The sequence below is a fragment of the Eubalaena glacialis genome, chromosome 4, assembly GCF_028564815.1.
Source record: "Eubalaena glacialis isolate mEubGla1 chromosome 4, mEubGla1.1.hap2.+ XY, whole genome shotgun sequence".
NCBI lineage: Eukaryota > Metazoa > Chordata > Mammalia > Artiodactyla > Balaenidae > Eubalaena > Eubalaena glacialis.
Window position 1 is genome coordinate 174343895 of NC_083719.1, and position 24893 is coordinate 174368787.

At 53.9% G+C, this 24893-nt stretch overlaps 2 protein-coding genes and 1 non-coding gene across 3 annotated transcripts; all 3 read right to left on the reverse strand.

Moving 5' to 3' along the window:
• Nucleotides 1-4150: 4150 nt before the first annotated feature.
• SLC5A5 (solute carrier family 5 member 5) lies at nucleotides 4151-15532 on the reverse strand. The gene is made up of 15 exons (XM_061188642.1): nucleotides 15176-15532; nucleotides 14231-14296; nucleotides 13802-13853; nucleotides 13552-13619; nucleotides 12480-12634; nucleotides 11905-12045; nucleotides 11695-11824; nucleotides 10758-10846; nucleotides 9925-10037; nucleotides 9780-9850; nucleotides 9231-9317; nucleotides 8972-9165; nucleotides 6307-6431; nucleotides 5439-5554; nucleotides 4151-4315 (listed from the first exon to the last, which is right to left on the reverse strand). The coding sequence occupies exons 1-15, from the start codon at nucleotides 15530-15532 to the stop codon at nucleotides 4151-4153; spliced, it is 1929 nt and encodes a 642-aa protein (XP_061044625.1).
• A 5511-nt stretch (nucleotides 15533-21043) lies between these two features.
• On the reverse strand, nucleotides 21044-24525 carry RPL18A (ribosomal protein L18a). Its single transcript, XM_061188643.1, has 5 exons — nucleotides 24438-24525; nucleotides 22918-23097; nucleotides 22189-22318; nucleotides 21413-21522; nucleotides 21044-21199 (listed from the first exon to the last, which is right to left on the reverse strand). The coding sequence occupies exons 1-5, from the start codon at nucleotides 24453-24455 to the stop codon at nucleotides 21107-21109; spliced, it is 531 nt and encodes a 176-aa protein (XP_061044626.1). The 5' UTR covers nucleotides 24456-24525; the 3' UTR covers nucleotides 21044-21106.
• Nucleotides 21599-21731, reverse strand: LOC133091608 (small nucleolar RNA SNORA68). Its single transcript, XR_009700942.1, has one exon. It is a non-coding gene; the product is annotated as a small nucleolar RNA SNORA68 (small nucleolar RNA).
• Nucleotides 24526-24893: the final 368 nt, after the last annotated feature.

Sequence of the window (24893 nt, forward strand, 5' to 3'; positions counted from 1 at the left end):
ATTTCTCTCTTTATGTCTGTTAATATTTGGTGGGAATGTAAAATAGTATTTTAAAAATTAAATAGTATTTAAAACAGGAATGTAAAACAATATTTAAAAAATTAAACCAAATTACCATATGATCCAGTTTTCCACTTCTGGGTATAATCCCAAAAGAATTGAAAGCAAATATAGAACAGATATTTTGACATCAATAGTCACAGCAGTATCATTCACAATAGCCAAAAGGTGGAAACAATCCAAAAGTCTATTGATGGATGAATGGATAAACAAATGTGGTATATACATACAGTGGAATATTAGTCAGCCTCTAAATGGAAGGAAATTCTGACAGCTGCTTCAGCATGAATGAACTTTGAAGACATTATGCTAAATGAAATAAGCCAGACACAAAAAGACAAATAATGTATGATTCACTTATATGAGCTCCATAGAATAGTCAAATTCATAGACAAGGAAAATAGAATGGTGAGGAAATTCCCTGGCGGTCCAGTGGTTAGAACTCCAAGCTTCCACTGCAGGGGGCCCGGGATTGATCTCTGGTTGGGGAACTAAGATCCTGCAAGCTTCATGGCACAGCCAAAAAATAAAATAGAATGATGGCTACCAGGGGCTGGTGGGAGAGGAGAATTGGGAATTAGTATTTATGGGTATAGAATTTCAGTGTCAGATGAGTAAAAAGTTCTGGAGATGGATGGTGGTGATTGTACAACAATGTGAATGTACTTAATGCCACTGAACTATACACTTAAAAATGGGGGCTTCCCTGGTGGTGCAGTGGTCGAGAATCTGCCTGCCAATGCAGGGGACACGGGTTCGAGCCCTGGTCTGGGAAGATCCCACATGCCGCGGAGCAACTGGGCCCGTGAGCCACAACTACTGAGCCTGCGCGTCTGGAGCCTGTGCTCCGCAACAAGAGAGGCCGCGATAGTGAGATGCCCGCGCACCGCGATGAAGAGTGGCCCCCGCTTGCCGCAACTAGAGAAAGCTCTCGCACAGAAACAAAGACCCAACACAGCCAAAAATAAATATAAAAATAAATTAATTAATTTAAAAAAATGGTTAAAATCATGACTTTTATTTTATGTAATTTTTGCCACAAAGAGGAAAGAAAAAATTATAATTTTTCGGAAATCAAAACTACAATTCTGATCTTTCAAAGGCAGTATTAAGCAACTAAAGAGGCAAGACACAATTTGGGAGAAAATATTGGCAATGCTTATAACCAATGAAGAACCTGTATCCAGAATACAAAAATAATTCTTGTAACAATAAGAAAATAAAGAACCCAGTTAAGAATTGGGCAAAAGGTTTGAATGACACTTGGTCAAAACTATATGGATAGATAACAAGCATGTGAAAAGATGTTCAAAATCTTCAGTCATCAGAGAAATATAAATCAATACCACATTGAGATACTACCCCACACACACTAGAATGGCCAAAATTAAAAGGATGGACCGTGTAAGTTCTGTCAAGGATGTTGAGCAGTTGGAACTCATATATTGTTTGTGACAATGTAAAATGAGTCAACTACTTTGGAAAACAGTTTGACAATTTCTAAAATAAACATACACCTACCATTGGATCCAGCCATTTCATTCCTAAGAATTGACCCAAGAGAAATGAAAGTTCACACAAAAACATGTACACTAATGTTTTTAGCAACTTTATTTGTAATAGCCCAAAGCTGGAAATAACATGAATGTTAGTGAATGGATGAACAGACGGTGGTCCATCCATATAGTGGAGACCGATACACACGACAACATGGCTGGATCTCTAAAACAGCAGCCAGACCAGCTTGTTCTGTCTGCACTGGGAAGCCTCAGCCCTGCTCCCTGCCCCACCCCCAACCGTGCTTTGAGGAAGGACCATCAACCAGCCGAAAGTCTGGTTCCCACCTTAGTCATTGATTTAAAATTTGTGATGGTCATTTTTTTTTTTTTTTTTTTTTTTTTTTTTGGCTGTGTTGGGTCTTCGTTGCTGTGCGAGGGCTTTTAAAATTTGTGATGGTTATTTTTAAGTCCAAATCTAAAGGTCTCCATAAAACAGCCTGCACAGAGGGCCAGGTCTCTGAGTGGTCAAGAGAGGCCAGATCAGGAGGGGTATATTCATTTCCTGAAGCTGCCACAGCTTAACACAATAGAAATTAATTTTCTCGCAGTACTGGAGGCCCGAAGTTCGAAATCAAGATGTTGGCACGGCCGCGTTTCCTCTGAAGGCCCTAGGATAGAATCCCTCCCCTGCCTCACTCTCAGCTTCTGGTGACTCCAGCAATCCTTGGCATCCCTTGGCTTGTAGGTACATTACTCATCTCTGCCTCTTTGTCCACATGGTTTTCTCCCTGTGTGTCTGTGTCTTTTCTCCTCTTCTACTAAGGACACAGTCATTAGATTCAGGGCCCATTCTAATCAGTATGACCTAATTTTTATTTTTAATTAATTTGGTTTTTTTTGGCTGCGTTGGTCTTCGTTGCTGTGCGCAGGCTTTCTCTAGTTGCGGCGAGCGGGGGTTACTCTTCGTTGTGGTGCACGGGCTTCTCATTGTGGTGGCTTCTCTTTGTTGTGGAGCATGGGCTCTAGGCGTGCAGGCTTCAGTAGTTGTGGCACACGGGCTCAGTAGTTGCGGCTCGCGGGTACTAGAGTGCAGGCTCAGTAGTTGTGGCGCACGGGCTTAGTTGCTCTGCAGCATGTGGGATCTTCCCGGACCAGGGCTTGAACCCGTGTCCCCTGCACTGGCAGGCGGCTTCTCAACCACTGCGCCACCAGGGAAGTCCCAGTATGACCTAATCTTAACTTGACCAAGTACACCTGCCAAGACCCTATTTTCAAAGAAGCTTACTTTCTGAGTTTCCAGGTAGATGTGAATTTTGGGGCTACCCTATTGAACCTAGTGTAAGGGCCCCAACTGCCAGGTGAGCAGGGGACGCTTCCCTGGAGGCCATGGGAGCCATGGCAGTTGTGGGTAGAGGTGGGTACAGCCAGCTCTCAGGGTCACAGAAACCCCAGCGGCTGGTGCAGGGACAGTGTACAAAGGGCAGTGAGGAGGGGATGCTTTGGGAGGGAGTCAGGAGGGGAGAGAAGCTGTGTGTCTGGGAAGGCAGTGTAATGCACCCTAGCGTGGGAGTGATCACCTTGCTCTGATGCTTTAAATACTCAGGTTTATTCATCATAGGCTTGGGGATAGTGATAAAGAGATTTGCACTCAGATATGACTGAGGAGATCTAGGGTGACAGCCAGAATGATTTTTCAGAGAAGACAGAACATCAAGAGTCCATTTACTTGATGTGCATGGATGAAGTCTCCAACCAAGGGTCAGACGCGTCTCTGGTACATGAGCTCGCCTGTATACCAGCAACATATCGTCAACGGAGCCTCAGCATCATGCAGCATCCAGATCTGTCCCTGCCCTGACCCGACTCACTGTGTGACCTCAGGCAACCTCGCTGAGCCTCAGTTTCTTCCTCTGTAAAGTGGGCTCATGGTCCTTAATGGATGAGATGGGTAAAGTGTCCAGGCACAGAAGAAAGGCTGAAAACATTATTCCTCCTTTCTCCTCCCCTCCTCCCCACAAGATCAGAGGCCATGTGACGTCTGTCCCTCCAAAGGGAGGAAAACAGGGAAAGGATGAAGGAGGGAGAGCTGGTGTCCAACTCTCGATGAGTCTCTGGTTTGTTCTGTGACCTTGGCCAAGTCAATGCCCCTTTCCAGACCTTGGTTTCCCTACCTGTGAAGTGGGCACAAGGGGTTGGGCCTGAGGACCTCCAAAATCATTGTTAAGGTTCAGATACTTCGCAGGGAAGAACTGGGGTCTTTCTCAGACCCCAGTGTTGGGCCTGGGGATTTCCCATGTTGTCCAGAGGGGACTCCAACATCTTTCTCTTGTAGGTAGAGAAATATCTGGCCTTGTTTTGGGGGAGTGGGCAGGGGTGCAGCATCTAAGACTTGGGTCCAGCTGGAAGGAGGAGGCAGGATAAAATGACTTTCTGGAGGTGAGGCTTCACCTCTTCCCATAGAGCAGGGACGTGCAGTCCCAAGCTTGTTTGCATATGATGTGGCCTAGCCAATAGGAGCCCAAGACCATCGGCTCATGGCCTGGGATTGGCTCCCCTGGGGTTCCATCCCAGGCGGTCAGTCCCTGACTGTCTCAGAGGTCTGTCTCTCGCAGGTCAAGACCTTTGTCATGTTCACTGCCTGGGGTCCTGGAGCCAGCTCCATTCATCTCCTTCTGACCCAGGAAGAGCTGATGGTCCTCGTCAGGGGGCAGGAAGTCAGGAGGCCTCTTGGTTCCTGGGGGCAATTCTTCAGCACCCTGGGGGGAGGAGAGAAGAAAGACCCTGTCATAAAGACCACTTCTGCTGTGCCAGCTCAGATATCCTCCAGCTGGGGACAGAGGGCCTGGGAGGACAGAACCTGGGCAGAGTTGCACAATATCCCCTTGTCCAGTGCATAGGTCAGTCCTGTCCCTTCTGCCTCCAAAACCTCCATCCACTTCTCTCCCCCATGCCCGTGTCACCTACAGTCCAGGCCATCAGTGCGTCCATGGATGCCTGCCCACCTCCTCTCTCTGACTCTGCCTTATTGTTCTTCAAGAAAATAAATATTTTCCCACAGCAGCTGGAGGGAGCTTTAAAACACTTAAGCCAAATCCCCTCCCTCCCCAGCCCTCACCGTTGAGTCTGCTGTGGCCTCAGACCCTTTGCACCTGCTGTGCCCTCCACCACGAATGTCCTTCCCTCCCTCAGATTTCCCTGTGGCTGTCTCCTTCTCATTCTGGACTCTATTAATGTCACCTCTTCCAAGAGGCCATCCCCATCATAGTATTCTGCTTTATTTTCTTCCTGCTCTTCACCACCTGCTTAGATCCTATTCCTTTCTTGGTTTAGCTTTCTTCTGCTCCTGCCAGTACGGGTCTGGGTACACAGCAAGTGCTTAATAAACAAGGGAATGAAACAGGGAATCCAAAGCAAGAGCAGGCCTGGATCAGACCCCCCAGGGACAATGTTTCTTAAACTCAGGACATTCCAATAGCAACCACACGGCTTTGGCCAAGGTTGGTCTACTCCCTGTGGTGTTTCTTATGTAAGATTTTTCCTAAGTTGACTCACTTTTGAATTAAGCAATTTTATTTTCAGGAGACACTTTATATCAACACCAAAAGACAAACCAGTTTCACTTGCCATAGATTGGAAGTAATTGTAAAAACAGATACAATGAAAATGAATTCTGCTCAGTGCTTGTTAAAGGGGGTAATAGAAAGTGTTGAAGACACATTAGCTCCCAACTGAGCCTTTCCACTGGAGGTAAGGAGAAGTTGAGAAAGACAAAGATGGTGACTCACCCTGTCACTTCCCTCAGTTATGGCCACACACAGAGCACCCGAAGCCACTTCACTGCCCCTCCCCCAACTCCGGGAGCACAGCCCTGAGACTGACCTTCATCAAGCTGTCATCCAGGGTGGCCACTTCTTCCTTAGGGGCCACAGATGCTGTCTGCCGTGTGAGGTCCCACCACAGCAGACCAGGACCCAGGGCACTGCGCTTGGTGGGGCCTGAGGGGGCAGAGAGAAAATGGAATTATTTAGCGAGGGGTGGGAGGCTGGGACTGGAGACCAGGCCCTGGGGAGGGGAAGGGAGAGCTCTGATGGTTTCCAATCCAAGATCCGATAGTGACCCACTGGGGACACTGGCAAGCCTCTGCCCCTCTCTGGGATTCAGTTTTCTCATCTATGCAGTGAGGGGTTGTAATAGAACAACAGTGGATGGCCAGGAGGGTCTGGTCCATGGTTCTGTTCACTCCTATGTCCCTATCGTCTAGAATATTGCCCAACAGAGAAAGACTCAATAAAGGCCTGGTGAATGTAAAGTCTGAGACTCAGGAAGCGAGAACAGGTCCTATTATCTCTATTGATTTCTTTTGATCTCTTTCCACTTCTCCATGGGATTCAGAATTCCTGGAGGAGGGCAGAGTTGCTAAGGCCTTGATGAGAAGATATATCAGCACCAGGGACAGCGTCTCGTGGCTCTACCCGACTTCCTCTAGCAAAGACTTAATTTTGGGGGGCGAAGAGGGAATAGAGAGGTGGATAGGGGATGCCTCTGTCTCTGCCTTTGCAAAATAGGACAAGTCCCACAAGGTGGAGGGTTGTCCTGAAGGTGACGCAGCACAAAGAGTGTAGATGCGGCTAGCATACAGTGGCCACTTGGCTGGCAGAAGGATCCTTCCTTCCCTCCCTGTCTGGTGGGTCCTAGAGGCAGAGGGATGGTCAGGATGACCTCTAAGGATGCCACACGCCCTCCTTACCCGTCAGGCAGCTGACGAGGGCTCCACATAGCACGGTGCTCAGTGTGCCCAGGGCACCATAATAGAGATAGGAAATGGCGTAGAAGCTGTCAGCCAAGGTGTGTTGATCAGGGTCCATTTCGAGGCTGGGGGAGGGAGAGATGAGCATGAGTCTAAAATCCACTCCCAGTCCATTTGCTTCTTCCTGTCTCCACTCCCACGACCCAGCCCAGTCCTCCGTTATCGCTCGTCTGGACGTGTGTCAGTTCTCCTTCCCTGCTGCTATCCCACCAGCACCCTCAGGCATTCTGTACACACAAGCGGAGGGAGCGTTACTAAAATGTAACTCAGGGCTTCCCTGGTGGCGCAGTGGTTGAGAGTCTGCCTGCCAATGCAGGGGACACGGGTTCGAGCCCCGGTCTGGGAAGATCCCACATGCCGCGGAGCAACTGGGCCCGTGAGCCACAACTACTGAGCCTGCGCGTCTGGAGCCTGTGCTCCGCAACGGGAGAGGCCGCGATAGTGAGAGGCCCGCGCACCGTGATGAAGAGTGGCCCCCACTTGCCACAACTAGAGAAAGCCCTCGCACAGAAACGAAGACCCAACACAGCCATAAATAAATTAAAAAAAAAAAAAAAAGAAACAGTAACTTAAGCCTCATTAAAAAAAAAAAAATGTAACTCAGATCACCTCCTGCTACTGCTCATCACCCTGCATGGATCCCTATTGCCCTCAGAATCAAACCAAATTAAGCTCTAAGAAGAAAACAGCTGTGAATCTTTATGACCTTGGATTTGGCAATAGTTTCTTAGATATGACACCAAAAGCACAAGCAACCAAAGAAAACATAGAGGGAATTCCCTGGCGGTCCAGTGGTTAGGGCTCCTTGCTTTCACTGCTGAGGGTGGGGGGGGGGGCGGGGTTCAATCCCTGGTCAGGAAACTAAGATCCTAAAAACCACGTAGCACAGCCAAACAAAAGAAAACAAAGAAAACATAGATAAACTGGACTTCATCAAAATGGAAAACTTTTGTGTATCAAAGGATACTGTCAATAGAATGAAAGACAACACACAGAATGAGAGAAAATATTTGCACATCATACATCTGATAAGGATCTAGTATCCAGAATTATAAAGATATAAAGAATATATAAATTACAACTCAACAATGAAAAGACAAATGGCCCAGTTTAAAAGTGAGCAAGGGATCTGAGTAGACATCTCTCCAAAGAAGATATAAATATGGCCAGTAAGCACATGAAAAGATGGTCAACATCATTAGTCATTAGGGAAACACAAATCAAAACCACAATGAGATATCACTTCATACCCAGTAGGATGGCTAGAATTTTTAAAAGGGGAAAATAACAAGTATTGGAGAGGATGTGGAAAAATTGGAACACTCATACATTGCTGATGGGAATGTAAAATGATGTAGTCACTGTGGAAAACAGTCTGGTGGTTCCTCAAAAAGTTAAACATAGAATTACCATATGATCCAGCAATTCCACTCCTAGGTATACATCAAGAGAAATGAAAACATATGTCTACACCAATACTTGTACACAAATGTTCATAGCAGCACTGTTCACAATCACTAAATGTCCATCAACTGATGTATAACTGATTCACTTCGTTATAAAGCAGAAACTAACACACCAATGTAAAGCAATTATACTCCAATAAAGATGTTAAAAAAAAAAGGATAAATAAAATTGATCCACCCATACAGTGAAATATTACTCAGCCATAAAAGGAATGAAGCACTGATACACACTACAGTGTGCATGAACCTCAAAAACACCACGCTGAGTGAAGGAAGCCAGAGACAACAGGCCATATAGTGTACAATTTCATTCATATGAAATGTCCAGAATAGGCAAATCCATAGCGACAGAAACTGGGTTAGTGGTTGCCAGGGGCTAGAGGGAGGTGGAAATGGGGAGTGACTGCTAAAGCGTACAGAGTTTTATTTTTTGGTCTATTTTTGTTTTGCTTGTTTTTGTTTTTGAGGTAATGAAAATGTTCTTCAGTTAGTGGTGATGATTGTATAACCAGGGGAATATACTACGAAAAGCCACTTTTAAACGGCTAATTTTATGGTCTGTAAATGATATCTCAATTTAGAAAGAAAAGAATCAGATTCCTCTGGCTGGATCTCATCTCCTATCCTTACTCCTCCCATTAAATCCACCCCAACCTCACCATAGTTGGAATGCACTAAACTGAACCCTGGGGGACTTCCCTGGTGGCGCAGTGGTTAAGAATCCGCCTGCCAATGCAGGGGACACCGGTTCGATCCCTGGTCCGGGAAGATCCCACATGCCCCGGAGCAACTAAGCCCGCGTGCCACAACTGCTGAAGCCCGCGCGCCTAGAGCCCATGCTCCGCCAACAAGAGAAGCCACCGCGATGAGAAGCCCACGCACCGCAACGAAGAGTAGCCCCCGCTCGCCACAACTAGAGAAAGCCTGCCCGCAGCAAAGAAGACCCAACGCAGCCAAAAAAAAAAAAAAAAAAAAAAAAATTAAACTGAACCCTGGTCTCAGAGCCTTTGCACTTTCTTTCCCCTCTGCTGGGAATGCCCTTCCCTCACCTCCTCCTGCTCCCCGCTCCTCCTCTCAATCGGGACTCAGCTGAAGGATCCCTCCCTGGCCACGCCTCCCGCTCAGACCTGCTCGCTCACCTGGAGGCCCAGCTGGAGGCGTTGGCGGCGAGAAGCGGGTCTAGGAGGCCAGAGGCGTTGGCCGAGGGCACAGCACAGCCGGCGGCCGATGAAGGCAGGACCCCCATGGACTGTGCGCTAGGCGGGTACAGAGTGGCACCCACGGCCACCCACAGTGACAGCGCCAAGCCCACCGCCAGCCCGGACAGGACGCCCTGATGGGGGACCCAGTGTCAGTGGAGGGTACTCCCAGCCCCTCACCTCGCTCACCCCCACTCACCAGCGTATTGCAGGCAGGGAGGAACATTCCCAGGATGAAGGCTCCTAGGAGGGGGCCGCTGATGACTCCCATGATGGTGAAGGAGCCCTGGGAGAGTGGGTGGGGGTGAGACTGAGAGCAGAGCTCTCCTACCTTTCCTGTCCTCAGTTTACCCGCTGGGAAAGGAAGACCTGGGGAATTCTACTGTGGACCTTGAGACTCCTCTGTGCCCTAAAGGGGAGGGGACTCCCCAAAGGGGAGGGGACTCCTTGTGCCTGCCTCTCTCCCAAAGATGCTGATTCTCTCTCTTGACAAACTTGGTTCCACCTCCAGGCCAGGAGGAGGCCCTTCTTGCCCCCAGGCCACCACTCCCCCTCCTAGCTGTCCCCCACAACCCCCCCACCCCCAGCCCCGCTTCTGGCCAGGTGGCTGCAGGAAGTATCCTGCCTGTGGCATCAGTCAGAACTCAGTTCTGCCGCTGACATGTATAACCTTCTCGGAGCCTCATTTCAACGTGGATGTTGCCTCACCTCTTGGGGAGATTAGGGCAGGGTGGGGAGCGGGGCTCACCTCGAGAACGCCGCCCCCCAGCAGGGAGGACAGAGCTGCCACAGTGAGACAGGCCGAGCCGTAGATGAGTGCTGTAGTGGATGTGGATGGCACTGTCAGCGGGGAGAGGCTGCCCTGGCCCCCCACCCAGGTCCCCCCAACTCACACAGCCCCTTGGAGATGATGACAAGTCTCCGGGGGGTCAGACTCGGCAGCCGAGGTTTGATGAGGTCCTCCACAGTGACAGCAGCCATGGCATTGATGCTGGTGGATGCAGTGCTGGCGGGTACAAGGGAGGGGGGAGGGGTGTCCTCAGGCCACATCAAGGGATTGGCCACACACCCCCTGGGGCCTACCTGCTAGGCGAGGCCCCTAGCTGCCCACACTATCTGGCCTGCCAGGACCCCCAGCCAGCCCAAGGGCAGAGGCAGGGGCGACAGAATTCCTCAGGAGTGGAGATGTCCACAACCCCACACTCCCCCATAGACCTGAGACACCCTCGCAGGAGCAAGGACACCCATGACCAAGGACACAAATGACACAAGTTCTCATTACAGAGCAATAATGGGGTGCAGAGAACAGTCACATGGAACTCTGGTCACAGCAGGAGCAGGCCAGAAGCTGTGGAAGATTTGAAACCACCAGAGTGTGAGGCCCCTGAGGGCAAGAGTGGGGGACTGCTTGGCCATGGCTGTGCCCCAGTATTTAGAACAGCAGTACCTGCCATACAGGTGCTTAACAAACATTTGTTTGTGGGATGGAGGACAGAAAGAAGGGAAAGCAGTCTCGTGTGGTCCTGCCGGGCAATAAGAAGGTAAAGACTCCGGAGCTGGGGTCCTTATGCCCAGGGTGTGCCCTTTGCCAGAGCCCACCTGATGGGGACTGAGCAGTAGATGATGGACATGCCCAGAACATTGCGTCCCACAGGGGAGTGGCTGGTACAGACAAGGAGGACCCACGGGCTCAGATGTGGCCAAGTGAGCAAGCTGCGCCACTCACCTGAGGGTGCCACTGTAGGCACAGGCCAGAAAGAGCCCAGGGACTCCAGGCAGGTCCTCGAAGATGTCCAGCACCATCAGGGGCATGTACTGGGGGGAGTCAGGGGTCAACCTCCAGGACAGCAGCACCCCAAGGGCAGGGGCTTCTGTCTGTCCTTACACTGCACGTCCCCAGCACCCTGTACAGACCAGGCTCACAGTGGGCACTTAGCGTGTGTGTGTTTGTTGATTGACTTTGTGATACCATGCAAAGAGCCCTGGGACCTGAGTGAGGCAAGGTCCTGTGTCATCCCCACTTTACTGATGGAGCCAGTGAGACCGAAGAGGTACACACCTTGCTTGAGGTTACACAGTCAGACAGTCCAGGATCTGACCCCAGAGGAGGATCTGATGGGATGGTCTTGCAGCCTCTGCCAGCTCTGAGCCTCAGGGTCAGAGATCCTGCCAGGGTGTGCAGGTCTAGGTCTTGGCCCTGGTGCTGCCCCTGACTTGCCTGTGGACCTCAGGTAATTGCTCTACCCGTGACCTCCTGCCTCAGTTTCCTCATCTGTAAGTCAAGGGCCATGGCAACCTTGGCCTCATCACGTGTTGAAAGATTTGATGGAAAATTAACTGCTTGTGAAGGGAACAGCATGAGGCACAGAGTAGACACTTGGGACATGAGAGAGGGTCATTATGGTTAATGTCATCATTTCATGATGGACCATGGTCCCATCTCCTCCTTGATAGCCTTCAGGGAGTCTGAAATGCCCCTCCCCTACTCCCTCCCATGGCTTCCCATCGCCTCCCAGATCCTCCTGTGAGCTGAGCTCTTTCCTGCCTCTGGACCTTTGCACAGGCTGTCTCTACTTTTCCACTCTCACCTGCAGAGACTCATCCAGAGGTTCACAGTGGGGGTGGGTAGATAGAAGTGGCCTAGGAGCCTGGACCAGACTCACCTGGTCTGGGGCAGAGATACGCCCTGCCAGGAGAGGGTCACAGTCAAGGTAGAACGTGAACATGATGATACCACAGGCAGCAGCACTGGACACGATCAGGAACAGGCCCAGTTGGTTGATGAGCACGGCCCTGGGGGGAGAGGTGGTCTCAGAAGGGGAGGGGAGCAGCACGTCCCCGAGGTATCTGCTTTGCCCCTCCCAAATACTCACAGCTTGGCCTGTTTCTCTGTGCGACAGGCCATGTAGCGCTGCACCTGTGCTTGGTTCACACCATACATTGAGAGCCACACCAATGTGCCACCGACAACAAAAGTCCAGAATGTGTAGCGGCTCCTTGGGTCCAGGTCAAAGCTGGATGAGGGCAGGGCAAGTCAGCCATGTGGGGATGCCACACTGACTTCACCCTCCCAAAGTGCCCCAGATAGCCATTCTGGACCTTATGGACCTTAAAGGGATATTTGGGGTAGGTTCTGAAGTGTGAATAGGAGTTTGAATCATCCATGTATGCATTCAGAAAACATTTTTTCTATGTTCAGCTGGGAGCTCAGAGAGCCTGCAGGCCCCAGTCTGGGCTAGGGGGTGGGGTGGTGCAGAAGACTGGGCCAGATGGAGGGATGGGGGCTATGGGAGTACAGAGAGGGGGAGCCAGGGTTCTGTCTGTGGGGAGTCTGGAGGGGGGGAGCAAGGAGGGCTTCCTGGAGCAGGAGGCATTGGCTGGCTTCTCCCAGGGCAGACAGATGTCAGCTCCATCGTTTGGCAGTATCCCCCTTTATGTTTTCACTTACTCCATCAGGTTGATCCTGGAGTGGTTCTTGGCAAGCTCAAGTACTTGCCCAGGTCCACCCACGAGCATAGTTCCGCGAGCCAGGACAACCCAGAAACCACTCAGCATCACTAAGACCTGAAACACGTCAGTCCAGATCACAGCCTTCATGCCGCCCTGCAAGATGTGACAGAGAGGGAGACAGGGTGTCAGACGGGAATCTGTCTGGGGCCTACAGGACAGGGCAGAGGTAGGAGGGAGGAGTCAGGTGGCGGACCTGGCTGGGGCCAACCTGGCCTGGCCTCTAGCAGTGGTTGGGACCAATACCCCTCTCTGCCTCGGTTTCCTTATCTGTAAAATGGGGTTAATAACAGTACCTTCCTCAGGGTATCATTGTGAGGACTAAATTAGTTAATACAAGAAAAATATTTGGAAGAGCATCTGGCACATACAAGTGTTCAGTGAGTGATGGCTGCCACCATTATTATCATTATTACTACTACTGTTATTATTAGCTGTTGTTTTTACCCATCCAGCCTTCATGTCTTTGGCATGTTCTTCATGTTTTTGTCTTGGCAGCCCCTGGATTTTCCTTTGGAGAAGCCCCTTCCCCCCACTCAGGTCATTTGGGTGAAGCTAACCCTGCTCCCAGCTCCAGGAATAGCCAATCAGAACATCCTAGCTACCCAAACATCTGTGAATGGCTCATCCTTCACAGAATACCAGAGCCAGCCAAACAGAGCCCTTCGGGGACTTCAGCCAGCCCATCCTGAAATTGGAACTCACTTGCTGCTGGAAGGAAGCCAAAAGGGGTGGAAGCCTGGAGCTAATGAGGTCCCTAGAGATGGGAGAGGGACCCAGAGGACTCTGTTGTAGCCCCTGGATCCAGCCATGCCTGAAGCTAGATTGTCCTTGGACTTTCAGCAATAAACTTTTCAAATCACCTTTCATAATAAAGATGAGGAAGTAGGCCCAGTTGGGACACAGGCTTCCTCCGGAGGAAGGGAAGGTAGGGAGTGGATGGGTCTGCCCACAGTCTCTCCCACTCAGTGGACATGGAGCCCCACATCGGGTGGGGGTAGGGGGACATTCACCACAGTAGTGTAGAAGGTGCAGATGACTCCGGTAGACAGGAGCGATGCCCAGATGTCCAGCCCTGTCACTGCAAGGAGACCCTCCCATTAGGCCGCTGTGCAGGGTGTAAACTTGGCCTCCACTGTCTTGGGCCCTCTTCTCTCCAGGAGGATACTTCCCTCCCAAGTCTCTCCTAGGGCTGCCCCTTCCTTTCCCTGGTCCAGTCTCTAAGCTTTTGTCCCCTCCCCGTCACCCTCCCCCGAGTCAAACCTTGGTTCAGGATGAGCGCGGGGGCGTAGATCACGATGCCAGTGTACAGCATCTGCAGGTAGAGGGCAGGGGCAGGTGAGTAGGGGCGGGGGGATTGGGGGGCTCCTGGGTGAAGAAGGCATTAGGAGATAGGGGGAGAAGGGTGGTTGGGGTACGTGACTGGGGGCAGATGGGCAGGGCCATGTAGGGTCGCGGCGGGCTCGGGTAGCGCATATGCGAGAGGCTTGTGGGCCAAACTTGTATTATAGATGGAGCCTCTTGGGGGCGGGGCCAGAAGGATTGTGGGCGGGGCCTAGGCAAGGCTTTGCGGGGTGGGGGCGGGACCCACGGGGCGGGGTCGTGAGGGAAGGGAGAGGGCTGTGGGCGGGACCGACCAAGATTTGAACCGAGCCGGACCCTGGGGGCGAGGGCGGGGCCGAGGCCACTCACTGTAGCCACCAGGTACTGCAGTGTCCCGCAGAGCCGCACAGCGCGGCTGAAGCGCAGCTCCAGATACTGCAAGGAGGAGCCGAGGGCTCATGGTCACTTGGACAGGCCCTACCCAGGGGCCCGAGGCGTCTGGGGTCCTTCACTGGGCCTCTTGGCTTCTGCCCGCCCTCGGGAGGGCAACTGCGCTCTCCGCACTCTTGCCCACGGGGGCTCCCGCCAGGATCACACACTCCGACCTATCCGCACACACTTGCGCACACGCTCCATCCCCGCGCCTGTGCACATGGCGTGTGCCCAGGAGGACTGAGCCATCAAGTGTGTACACATCAGCCCCACCCACTCCCACTCATGTCTGATTGTCCCCCGGGGCTGCCGCCTCTCTGAGTCAACTTTGGCAAGATACAGACAGTGCCTGTAGCTGGCTGCCTACCGTACACTGGTCAAGATTTTAATCACTTTGCCTACTGCCCTGGAGGGAGGTCCTGTAATTAGCCCAGTTTGACGTTTGGGAAACCCGAGCAGAGAGGCAACCCCTTGCCGAAGGTAGGAGGAAGCGGGGATGTCGGATTTCGAATCCGGAGCCCGCCGCCCGGCGAGCACTCGGGTGTACGCAAGCCCAGGCATGTGGGCTGCAAGTGTGTGCCTGTTCGCACGTGAGTGCGCCCCTGGCCGAGCCTGGCCACGCCCTGACCGGGTTTCCACCAGAGAGAATCCGGACGCCGGCTCTTCTTCCTCCTTCCTGCCCCTGGCCCCAGTGCCTGGGGCTTCTTCCCAGAACCCTCGCCACCTGTCCGCCCGGGGGCCCCCACATTAAAGCACTAAGGAGCCCGCCTGCGGCCCCCTGCGGCCCCCTGCACAGCAGTTCAAAGCCTCAGGATCTCCCCCGCCGCGACCCTGCGTTCCCAGCCAGGCAGGTCCTGACGCTGCCGGGCCTCTGCCTGGTACCTGGTAGGTGCTGGTGAGGCCCAGGCGGTAGAAGACCGGCAGGAAGAGCAGGGCAGTGAGCAGAGAGTTGAGCAGCTGTCCCAGGCACATCCAGAGGAACTTGAGGCCGTAGCGGTAGGCCTCGGCCGGCACGCCCAGCACCTGTACCGCCGACATGAAGCTGGCGGCCAGCGAGAGGCCAACGGGCAGGGCAGTCAGGCGCCGGCCCCCGGTGAAGAAATCCTCGGCGCTGCGCTGCCCGCCCCGGGCTAGCCCGACCCATAGCCCGATGCCAGTGGACACCAGCAGCATGAGAGCGAAGACCCCGTAGTCCCAAGCTCCGAACGTGGCCCGCGCCCCTGCCTCGACGGCGGCCATGAGGTGTGGGTGAGGGGACCAGGCGTGTCCTCCGCCCTTCCAGCCACCCCGCGTGTCTCGGGTAAGGGAAGTTGGCAGTGGCAGAGGAGGCAGGACTGCGCAGAGGTGGGAGGATGCTCGGCCTCGGCAGCTACACTGCAAGCCTGTCCCCTTTGGTCCCCCGCGGGGCCGGGGCTCCCTGGGCAAGGAATCTGTGGCTCCTTGCTGCGGTCGCCTGTCTCCCTGTCCCTCCTCTTCGTCTTCGTGTCTGTCTCCACCGTCTGTCTGTCTGTCCACCTGGCCTCCCACTCGGTCCGATTGCCCGGTGCAGCTGTGCGTCCACCACCCAGACGTCTGTCCCTCTCCCTGGGAGCTGTGCTCAGCGCTGACTGCAGGAGGTCTCGGTGGGGCTTAAAGGGGCAGCTCGCGGCGGCGGGCTGTGGATTTATTGGGCTCCCGGGTCAGCGAAACTCCGCCCTCAGACGTGGGGGCGGGCAGGACCCGCACCCTTTCCTCCCTGGATTCGATCGGATAAGCCAGGACAGGACACGTAGGTGGCTGCTGGGGGGGTGGGGGGGTGGAGCTGGGGAGGCTCCCAAATGCCCACCCTTGCTTCGTGTGGCACTTTCCGCTGACCATAAGCTGTTAATGCCTCCCTTTGACAGGTGGGGAAACTGAGGTTCTGAGATGGCATGTCACTCACCCAAGGCCACACAGCCTGGAGCAGTGGCTGCACCATTCAAATCCCCACTGTGCTTTTTGTACCTTGAGCTACAGGGAGCTCACTCACTCACAGGAGTGGGGTTTACTTTCAAGGTTGCAGGGTCCCATAAGGAAAGTTTGCTCTGCTTGAACCACCGCCCCCAACTGGCACCGTGACCCACTCCCTTTCTCTAGAGCCTAGAGGGAGGGCATCACCAAACCCCGCCCTTAGGCTAAGTTGAGTGGGAGGCATTCAAGTCCTGAATGCATACATATTTGAGGAAGTCTTTGCTTCTCTCTGGGCCTCAGTTTCCCCATCTGTAAATGGGGGTAAAATAGCCCTTGCCTCAGAGGAATAAATTGAACCTGCATAACAAAAGCCTGGCACAGAGTAAGTACCTCATTCATTCATTTCTTTATCCATTCGTTGGTTCCTTCACCAAACATGAACTGAGTGTCTACGCTGTGCCAGACATTAAGTGTATAATGGAGGTCATGGGGGAGGGATTGTCTGTGGCCATGAACCTGAATAAATGGAGACAGGACTACCTGGGGAAGTAGTGTCTGGCATGTCCCTATCGCACAAATGAGGAGACCAGAGGTACAGGGGAAGGGGAAGTCCCTTGTCTAGGGTAATGCCATCAAGAAACCCAGACACTGTCATCTGGAGGCTCTGACCTCTGGGTTCAAGTCCTAGCTTGACCTCCAAAAGCTGGGTTCCCTCCTCCATAAGCGAGAAGGATCTAAGAATTTGCCCGGTTTCATGCTAGGGCACTGGAACCCTCCCCAGCCTCTGCCGCCCCCTGGTGGCCTCTTCTGGCCTACACACATCACCCAAGCTGGGTCCAGCGTCCCCCAGGCATCCTCACGTTTCGCCCAGGACTGTCTTCTCACTCTCTCTCCGTGCAAGGGTGCAGAGCCGGCCTGCTCTTCCCTGCATCTGCTGCCTGCTGGTGTGCACCTTTCACCTGTGCCAGGAGGATGGGGAGGACACCGAATTCCTCCTCCTTCTACTCCCCTGCTGCATCCTCCTGGAAAACCTGGTGGGAAAGGGGAAATCCAGGATTCCCACAAAGCCAAGCAAGAGAATGCAAGTATATGCAAATTGATGCAAACTCAGGCAAAACCTGTCCTATCTCCCCAGGGAGGTTCTAGCAACAGGACACTGGGGACACAACAGGTTCCAGGTGGACCCACCCCGCACACGGCCTCATGACTGACCAAGCCAGCAGATGAATACCCATTTCAGAAGCTAACTGATGACAAGAGTGAAGCAAGGTCAAAGATGGAGACGGCCTGGTGGGGCCACTTAATGTGGGGTCTCAGGGAGGGGCCCTGCAGGCAGAGAATGAGCCAGGCTTCGAGAGAGCTGGGGGGAGGGCCCTGAGGTGGGAAGGAGCAGGACAGGGAGGGACACAGTGGACCTTGAGCTTTGGCAAGGGGTCTGGGTTTTATTCTGAGGGCGCTGGTCAGTGGGGGCGGGCCGCACTTAGAGAGTCTGGAGCAAATGAGGAACCTAACGAGAGTTCTAGGTTCTGAAAAGCCCACCATGTCCAAGGCAGGGATTGAGGGGTGGGGAGAAATGTGTGGATTCAGGACATGTTCTGGACTTCCTGCACGGGAGGCCCAGAGTTGGAAGCCCTGCAGGGTGGGTGGTGGAGGAGAAAGTATGGAGGAGGGCAGGGAGCAGAGAGGGGAAGCAGTCACACTTTCCCTGACTGTGTGATTTGTCATGGAATGGGAGGAGGGCAGGCAGGACCCCAGGACCCCCTGTCAATGGGGGGAGAGGAGCAGGGCGATCCCTGAAGACCCAGCAGCAGCAGTCTAAGCAAAAGGGGCAGGAATGTCGGGGTGCTGGGTGGGTGTCTGCTGCCCCCACTCCTGACTGCTGCCTGGGTTCCAGCGTTCCCACGTCTCCCTGGAGACACGGCAAGGGGCGGAGATGAGAGGTCATGAGGTACTCTAGCCCCAGCATGACCTGCTGGGTATCTGTCCTTGAATCTAACCCTGCACTCAGTAAAAGCAAACCTTTACTACCACTGGTGGCTGTCATGGTCATTGTCATTGTGAGATTCTCTGATTCCAAGTCCTAAGGATTCTGATCCTATGATTCTCAGTCTCTGGGTGTCAGGATCTACTACAGGTCTCCTGGGGCCCCCCGCCTCGTCTTGCCCTGACACCTGCACTTGGTCCTGACACAGGAGTGAGGTGCAGGGTAGGTCAGGGATGGGCGGCTCTTCCCCAGGGCTCCCAGCCCTGCCCAGTTGTGACACCCAGCACCTGGACAAGCCCAGGGGTGGGACCTGGGAGTGCCTCAGCACCTGAGGGGAAGGGAGGGGTCCACCAGGCCTCTCGGGTTCCAGATTCCTGCCCATCCTTGGGCTGGCTGGGTGAGCCCGGGCAAGAACCTGTTCCTGGGCCCCAGCTGACCACAGAGAGGAGTCAGTGATCCAAGTGGCCAGTCCTGCCTCACAGACCACACATGGATGGGCCCATTTCCTCCTAGCTCTGGGCCTTTGCGCTGGTTGGTCCTGGCATCTCAACTCCCACTGGCGATTGAGGGTTCAGTTCAGTGGTCCTCACCTCCAGCCAGCTTTGGATGGCTGCTGTAAGCAGGGTTTGTGGGGGAATTGCCAGATGGGTGGCTACATGGTAGGGGGTGACAAAGTTACAAGAGGATGAGTAGATGGCAGGGTGGGTGGATGAATACGGGTGTGGGCAAACTGGGGGCTCACTCATCACTTGGTTCAAGGCCTCCTCAATGAAACTGACCCCATCCCTTAGCTGGCTGGGGCAGAGCCCTCCCAACTGGTTCCCAGGCTGTAATGTGGATGAAGCCTTGGTGGAGCTTCAAGGTAGGGATGGGGGTGCATGGGGGACATTTGCGGGGCCCTGGCTTTCCACTTTCCTGGTGGCGCGTTCTCCCACCTGACACTCCTGGCCTCTCAATCTCTAGCTCATCTGAAGCCCTCACCCCCAGACCTGAGGGATCACTATTCCCACTTTACATAGGAAAAACCTAAGGCTCAGAGTGGGCCGTGACTTGCCCCAGGCACAGGCATCAGGAGTTCCAGATCATAGCCTACAAAGGTGTTTACTTCTTATGTTCTAGTCATACAGACCCAGGGTAAAAACAGCTGCTGGAGTACCAGCCATTGTGCCTATATTCTAGCCAGATGGTAGTTCCTGGAAATGGCACACATCATTACTGCTAATATCACATGCCCATCCCTAGGTTAAAAGGCTGGGAAACTTTTCTGGGTGGCATCTAGATATGGAGATTCCTTTTACTGAGGAAGGAGAGAAGGAATATTTAGGGCAACCAGGAATTTCTGCCAGAAAGCACAGGGTTAATGAAATCAACTAGGGAAACATAAAGAAAAATTTGGCCTGGCCCCCCAAAATATACCTTAAACATCAGAAAGTACCCTGAGGAAAAAAGTATTTACAACATATGTAGAGATTTTTTTCAGGCTTTTGCCCCACATACCTGAGCTTTTTTTTCGGGAGGTGGGGTGGGTACATACCACACAACTTGCAGGATCTTAGTTCCCCGACCAGGGATTGAACCTAGGCCCCAGAGGTGAAAGCGCCGAGTCCTAACCACTGGACTGCCAGGGAATTATGATACCAGAGCTTTTAAAAAGTGATTCAACTTTGTAAGACTTTTTTCTTTCGTGTAAACGATTTTTTTATCAGGGCAGAATGCTTTCGCATAAGGAAAAGCAAATTCAAATCCTAAGATGTAGTTTTTTTCAGCCACCGGCTTGCTAACCCAAGTTGTGGGCAAGGCTGGAGGAAAACATGACCCCTTCTTGTTAAGTGTTGCTGAGAATGAATTGGTACATCCGTGGAAGACATTTTGGCAGAGTTAACATCAAAAATTTGGCCCAGCACTGCCAGACCCAGGACTTTTCCCCACGTGGTGCAGATACAGGCAGAGGGATATTCACTGGCCATCACTACTCTTCTCAGACTTACTTAACTCCTCCTGGTGACGCAGTGACACGTGCGGTCCCTGCCCTCTCAGACTCCGCCCGGTGGGGGACGGAACGCAGTGGCTTACAGTCTTCAGCGAGGCAGTGACGATCTGTGGAGGGCAGTCTAGGCACAGCGCTCAGCACATGCAAAGGCCCGGGAGGTGGGAAAGAGGCGCCGGTGTTGCAACGGGCAACGCAGCCAGCAAGGACCCAGGGCCTGTCTTTCCCATGAGAACGGCTAGCTGTGCCTGAGCCCTGCCTTGGGCACCTCTCCAAGAACAGGTGGGGTCTGAAGTGAGCTGGTTTTCTGGAAACCACCCATGACCTTGACCTCCTCGGGCAGGATTAGGACAGCTTCATTCAAGGGGCCCCCAGCTGGCGAAGGGGAAACAAGCTAGCACAGCAGGCTCATGACCCTCTTGGACGCCCCCTTGTGTCTGCTGTGAGGATCTTGACCACGGTTGTAGGCTGGGTGGGGAAGGCCACACACAGAATGAAACCAACCCCATCAACCTGATCTCCCTCAGGGTGCAGCTGTCATCTCACCACCACAGAAATGGGGGGCGGCGGGGGGAGGCACAGAGCTGAGAATTGTGTCTAACAAGGCAGGTAAGAAAGATTTGGGGGCCAAACCTGTGGCCTACAGCATACCCCAAAGCTCACGGCACAGAGCTGCCTGCTGGCACTGAGACAGCTGAGGGGGGCAGGGGCTGGCCATTCCTAGAGCTCCCCTTCTGGAGAATCTAATGTCAGGGCCCTACTAGAGGAGAGGAGGACTCCTCCCAGAGCACTCACAGCTTGGCTGCACCCTTTTGAGTTCTACAGGGTGTGCAAAGAAAACAACTGCATCTGAGTGCCCAGTTTTCCCAACGAGTTTTATTTGGGCAGACCTGGGCACAGGGAGGCCCTGCATCTAAAAGAAGGTGTTGGGCCTCTTGGTGGTGAAGCGTGGCTTGTGCTGGCGACGGAGGACCCGGTGGGGCAGTGGGAATTTGATCTTGGAGTCCTGTAATATGAAAAGGCAGGCAAGGGTGTTGGGGGGAGGCTCTTAACCTTGTCTCCCAAGGACCACTGAGGTGTGGCCACCCCCACTGGGCTCCTGCGTCAAACCCGGTGCTTTACTGCATCTCCCAAGTCTGGAGGAGCTGCCAGGCCAGTCTGGCGTTCCAGGGCAGCCGCCTCAGCCCAGCCTGCCCAGCAGGGCCCCGAGGGCACTCACGTGGAACTGCTTGACTGCTGGTCGGCGGCACTTGCTGGCTGCGATCTCCTCCACCTTCATGATCTGGATCGAGTGGGCCCGGGCACGGTGCCGGGCGCCCATGTCTCGGTCTACAGGGATCAGGAAGAGGGGCACTTGGGGAACGAGTGGCCACAGCATCTGGTCCCAGCAGGTACTGGCTACCAAGTGTGTAGAACCTCCAAATTCACTTTGAGGGGCATGGCTGCAGGCCCCCAAAGGCGACAAGATCCACTTGCTGTTAGCACCTCTGTTTAAACTGCTGTTACAAGAAACAGCAGTTCTTGGGTTTAGGTGCTTGGACTCTGGTCCTGGTAGGTGACCCACCCTGGGAGCACCTGGGGCTGCGAATGGCAGGTCCCAACACTGGACAGGGGCTGGACTAGGTTCTGAGCAGCAGTTGTCTCTACACAAGGGGCTGACCTCAAACCTCAAGAAGGAGGTTCCAGATGCAGTTGGTGGTGGGTGACTGAACCAGCTCAGGAATGACTCGAGGACCCTCCCTCCAATCTCCTAAGTCCACTTGCTGCCAAGGTTCCAGAAAAAGGTGTGCTTGGGGCATCCTCTCCACTCCTCCTGCCCCCAAAGCAACACCTCCTGTGCCTCCCCTGTCACCATCCCTGGGACTCCCACCTACCCCCAAGAAAGCTCTTGCGTTTGTCCTGCCTCAGTCTGGCAGGAAGGATGTCAGACTGAGCTACAAGTGCCTGCTCTGTGAGCCTAAAGGAGGGACCTGGTTTGGGGACCCGGCGGCTTACAGCACTGGGTGACAGCGCCGGCTGTGGTCAGGTCCCGGTACTCCCGGTACATGTTGTGGGTGCCACTGCGGGAGTCATAGCGCAGCCAGATGCCGAAGTTCTTCACCCGCAGGGGAGATTTTTCGAACACCTGCCAAGGAAAGGAGACCAGCTGAGGCGAGAGCACCAAGTGGGCTTCAATCAGACCCCCTCCATCCCTGAACCTCTGCTCCCGCCCCGCCCCGCCGCTCCAAAGGACAGCCCAGCCCCCAGGCCTCTCTTGCCTGTTTCCCAGTCCCCGCACCTTCAGACATCTGAGGGGAAATCTGCTGTGCAAGGGAAATTCCCATGGCAACAGCAGGGGTGCAAAGCAGTCCAGGCCGAGATGCTTCCCCCATGGGGACCGACACAGCTCCAGACCACCCCTCAACACAACTCTCCTGGGACCATCTGGGCCCAAAACCACCTGCTGCCCAGTGTAGCCTCACAGTGCAGAGTCCAGCATCTCCCCCCCACTTTACAGATGAGGCCCAGCCTCAACCAAGGGGTCCCAGCAGGCCTTCCCTGGGCCTTGGGCTTTCTCATTAGGAAAAGGGCACCGAGTCACCTATTCCATCCCAACCTAGGGCCTGAAGAGCACAAGGGAACAGACCAGAGTTTGTAAAGTCCGCTAATTCTGTGGGGTGACAGCTGCCCCATGGGAGGGTGTAAATCCTCTCCGGATCCCACCCAGCCTCAGACACCCCATACCTGTCCACAGTAGACAATTTCCCCTGAAGACTTCTTCATCTTCTTCAGCTGAGATACAAAGTACCAGAAGCGGGACTTGGCAACAACATGGTTAGGCGCAAAGATCCGCATGCGATAGAGGGGCGGCGTGCGGCACTTGGGGGTCGGCAGGCAGCGCCCCACCACCTTGTATTCTCGAAGCTGGAAGAGAAATGGGGGTGAGGTGGGGCCAGCACCCAAAGCCCAGAGGTAACTGTGGAGACTCACGCTGCTCCCCTTCCCAAGCCTGTTGACAACTGGATCAGGGGACAGAGAAGGGCAAGTCCCACCCCAGGGCCTCCATGTGAAATCTGGCTGACTGTGGGTCATGCCACTGTCTGAGCCTTCCACATAAAAGGGAGTGAGAGTGGGGAGGATTAACCAAGGTGCCTGTGTGCCCTTTGCCCTGGCTCAGGAAAGCTGGGTGAGGGTCTCAACCCCTCCCTTCCTCTCCCTTTCTATGGGCTGGCCTGGAACAGTCAAGCTGTCTCCTTCCTCCAGAGCATCTCTGCAGCTCACAGTAACTTGCCAAAATCCTCTTTCATTCCAGACCCCAGAGACAGTGACCAGCCTGGGATCTCACAGCCAACTCCAGGCAGAACCAGGACAAGAATCCAGTTCCCTGCCCAGCTCTGGGCTCCCTGCACTGCTGTCATGACTTGCAGCTGCCTCAGTTTTCCCAGCTGCAGTCCAAGGGGTTTGGACTCCCAAGTGTAAGCTCCCTGTTTACACAGATGCAAAAGGTGAAAACGTCTGCCAGGTCCAAATCCTGTGGTATACGAGAAAGGAGCCACCTCCATAAGATGACCCGTCACCATTTTACTAGTATCAACAGAAAATAACCCCAAACCTCACAAACTCGGTTCCTACTTCTATCTCTCAACCTGACTCATCGGCCTCCCGGACCATCCATTCAGGAAGGGATACCGATGCGGTCGGCCCCTTTTCCAGTGTGGAAACTGGGGCTGGAAAGCTGAAAATGACCCACCCATACTGTTTCTCCCCAGGGCCTACTCTTCCATCTCTGTGCTATTAACACTCTCTGATTTTGCCCAGCACCCTCCACATGGATAAGGCTCGCACTCTCCATGTCAGCTCAGACTTACAAATTTCTTCTATTTCTCTCACAGCCATGCCAGGAGAAACAGAATTCTATTGCCCTCCCCCCGCTCCCACCACCTTGTCCACTTTGCTGACAAGGAAACTGAGGCTCGGAAGCTCGATGAGGTCCTGCGGCGCGTGTTTCCACGCCGCGCAACTTGTCCCTTCCCCTGGAAAAGAGACTCGGCCTCCCCGGCCTCCGCGATCCCCGAGCCGGCCCGGGCCATGCACCGGTCGCCCCACGCGGCTCCGCAGTGGCCGCCATGTTGGCTGCAACTGGGGACGGCGGCGCGCGGGACCTAGCCGGAACAAGCACTTCCGCGTGTCCCATGCCTCCTCCCGTGGCCCACGATTCGGTCCGCTTCGCGTTCCCACTCCCTGCCCCACCGCGCTCGTCTTACCGTGCCCGAGGCCTTCATAACGCTCTATCCGCGCTCGCCGCCACCCTCGAAAAGGAAATGACCGCCCTCGCGCAGCCGCTCATCTCGACTTCGTGGCCGGAAGTCCCTCCCATTCGAGGGCCGCGAGCCCATTGGCTCGTCGGCCCCGAGCTCAATAAGATCTGCTTCTTCATTGGCTCCAGATCCACCAAACTCTCACAGCCCGGCCTCCGTTTGCGGCGAGACTACAACTCCCAAGACGTGGGGAGACTAGCCCTCCTGTTCAAACGCGACGTAAGGGAGCGTCGGCGCGCGCGCATGCCGGGAGTTGTAGATACGCTGGGAGGTCTCGGTGGCCCGTTCCGGGTTCCACTTCCTCGGGAAGCTTATGTACATAGAAGCACACCTCGTGTGGTCCAGGGGCAATGATGAGGTCGCGGCGCTTCTTCCCACTCCGGGTCTGTTTTCTCCCGGAGG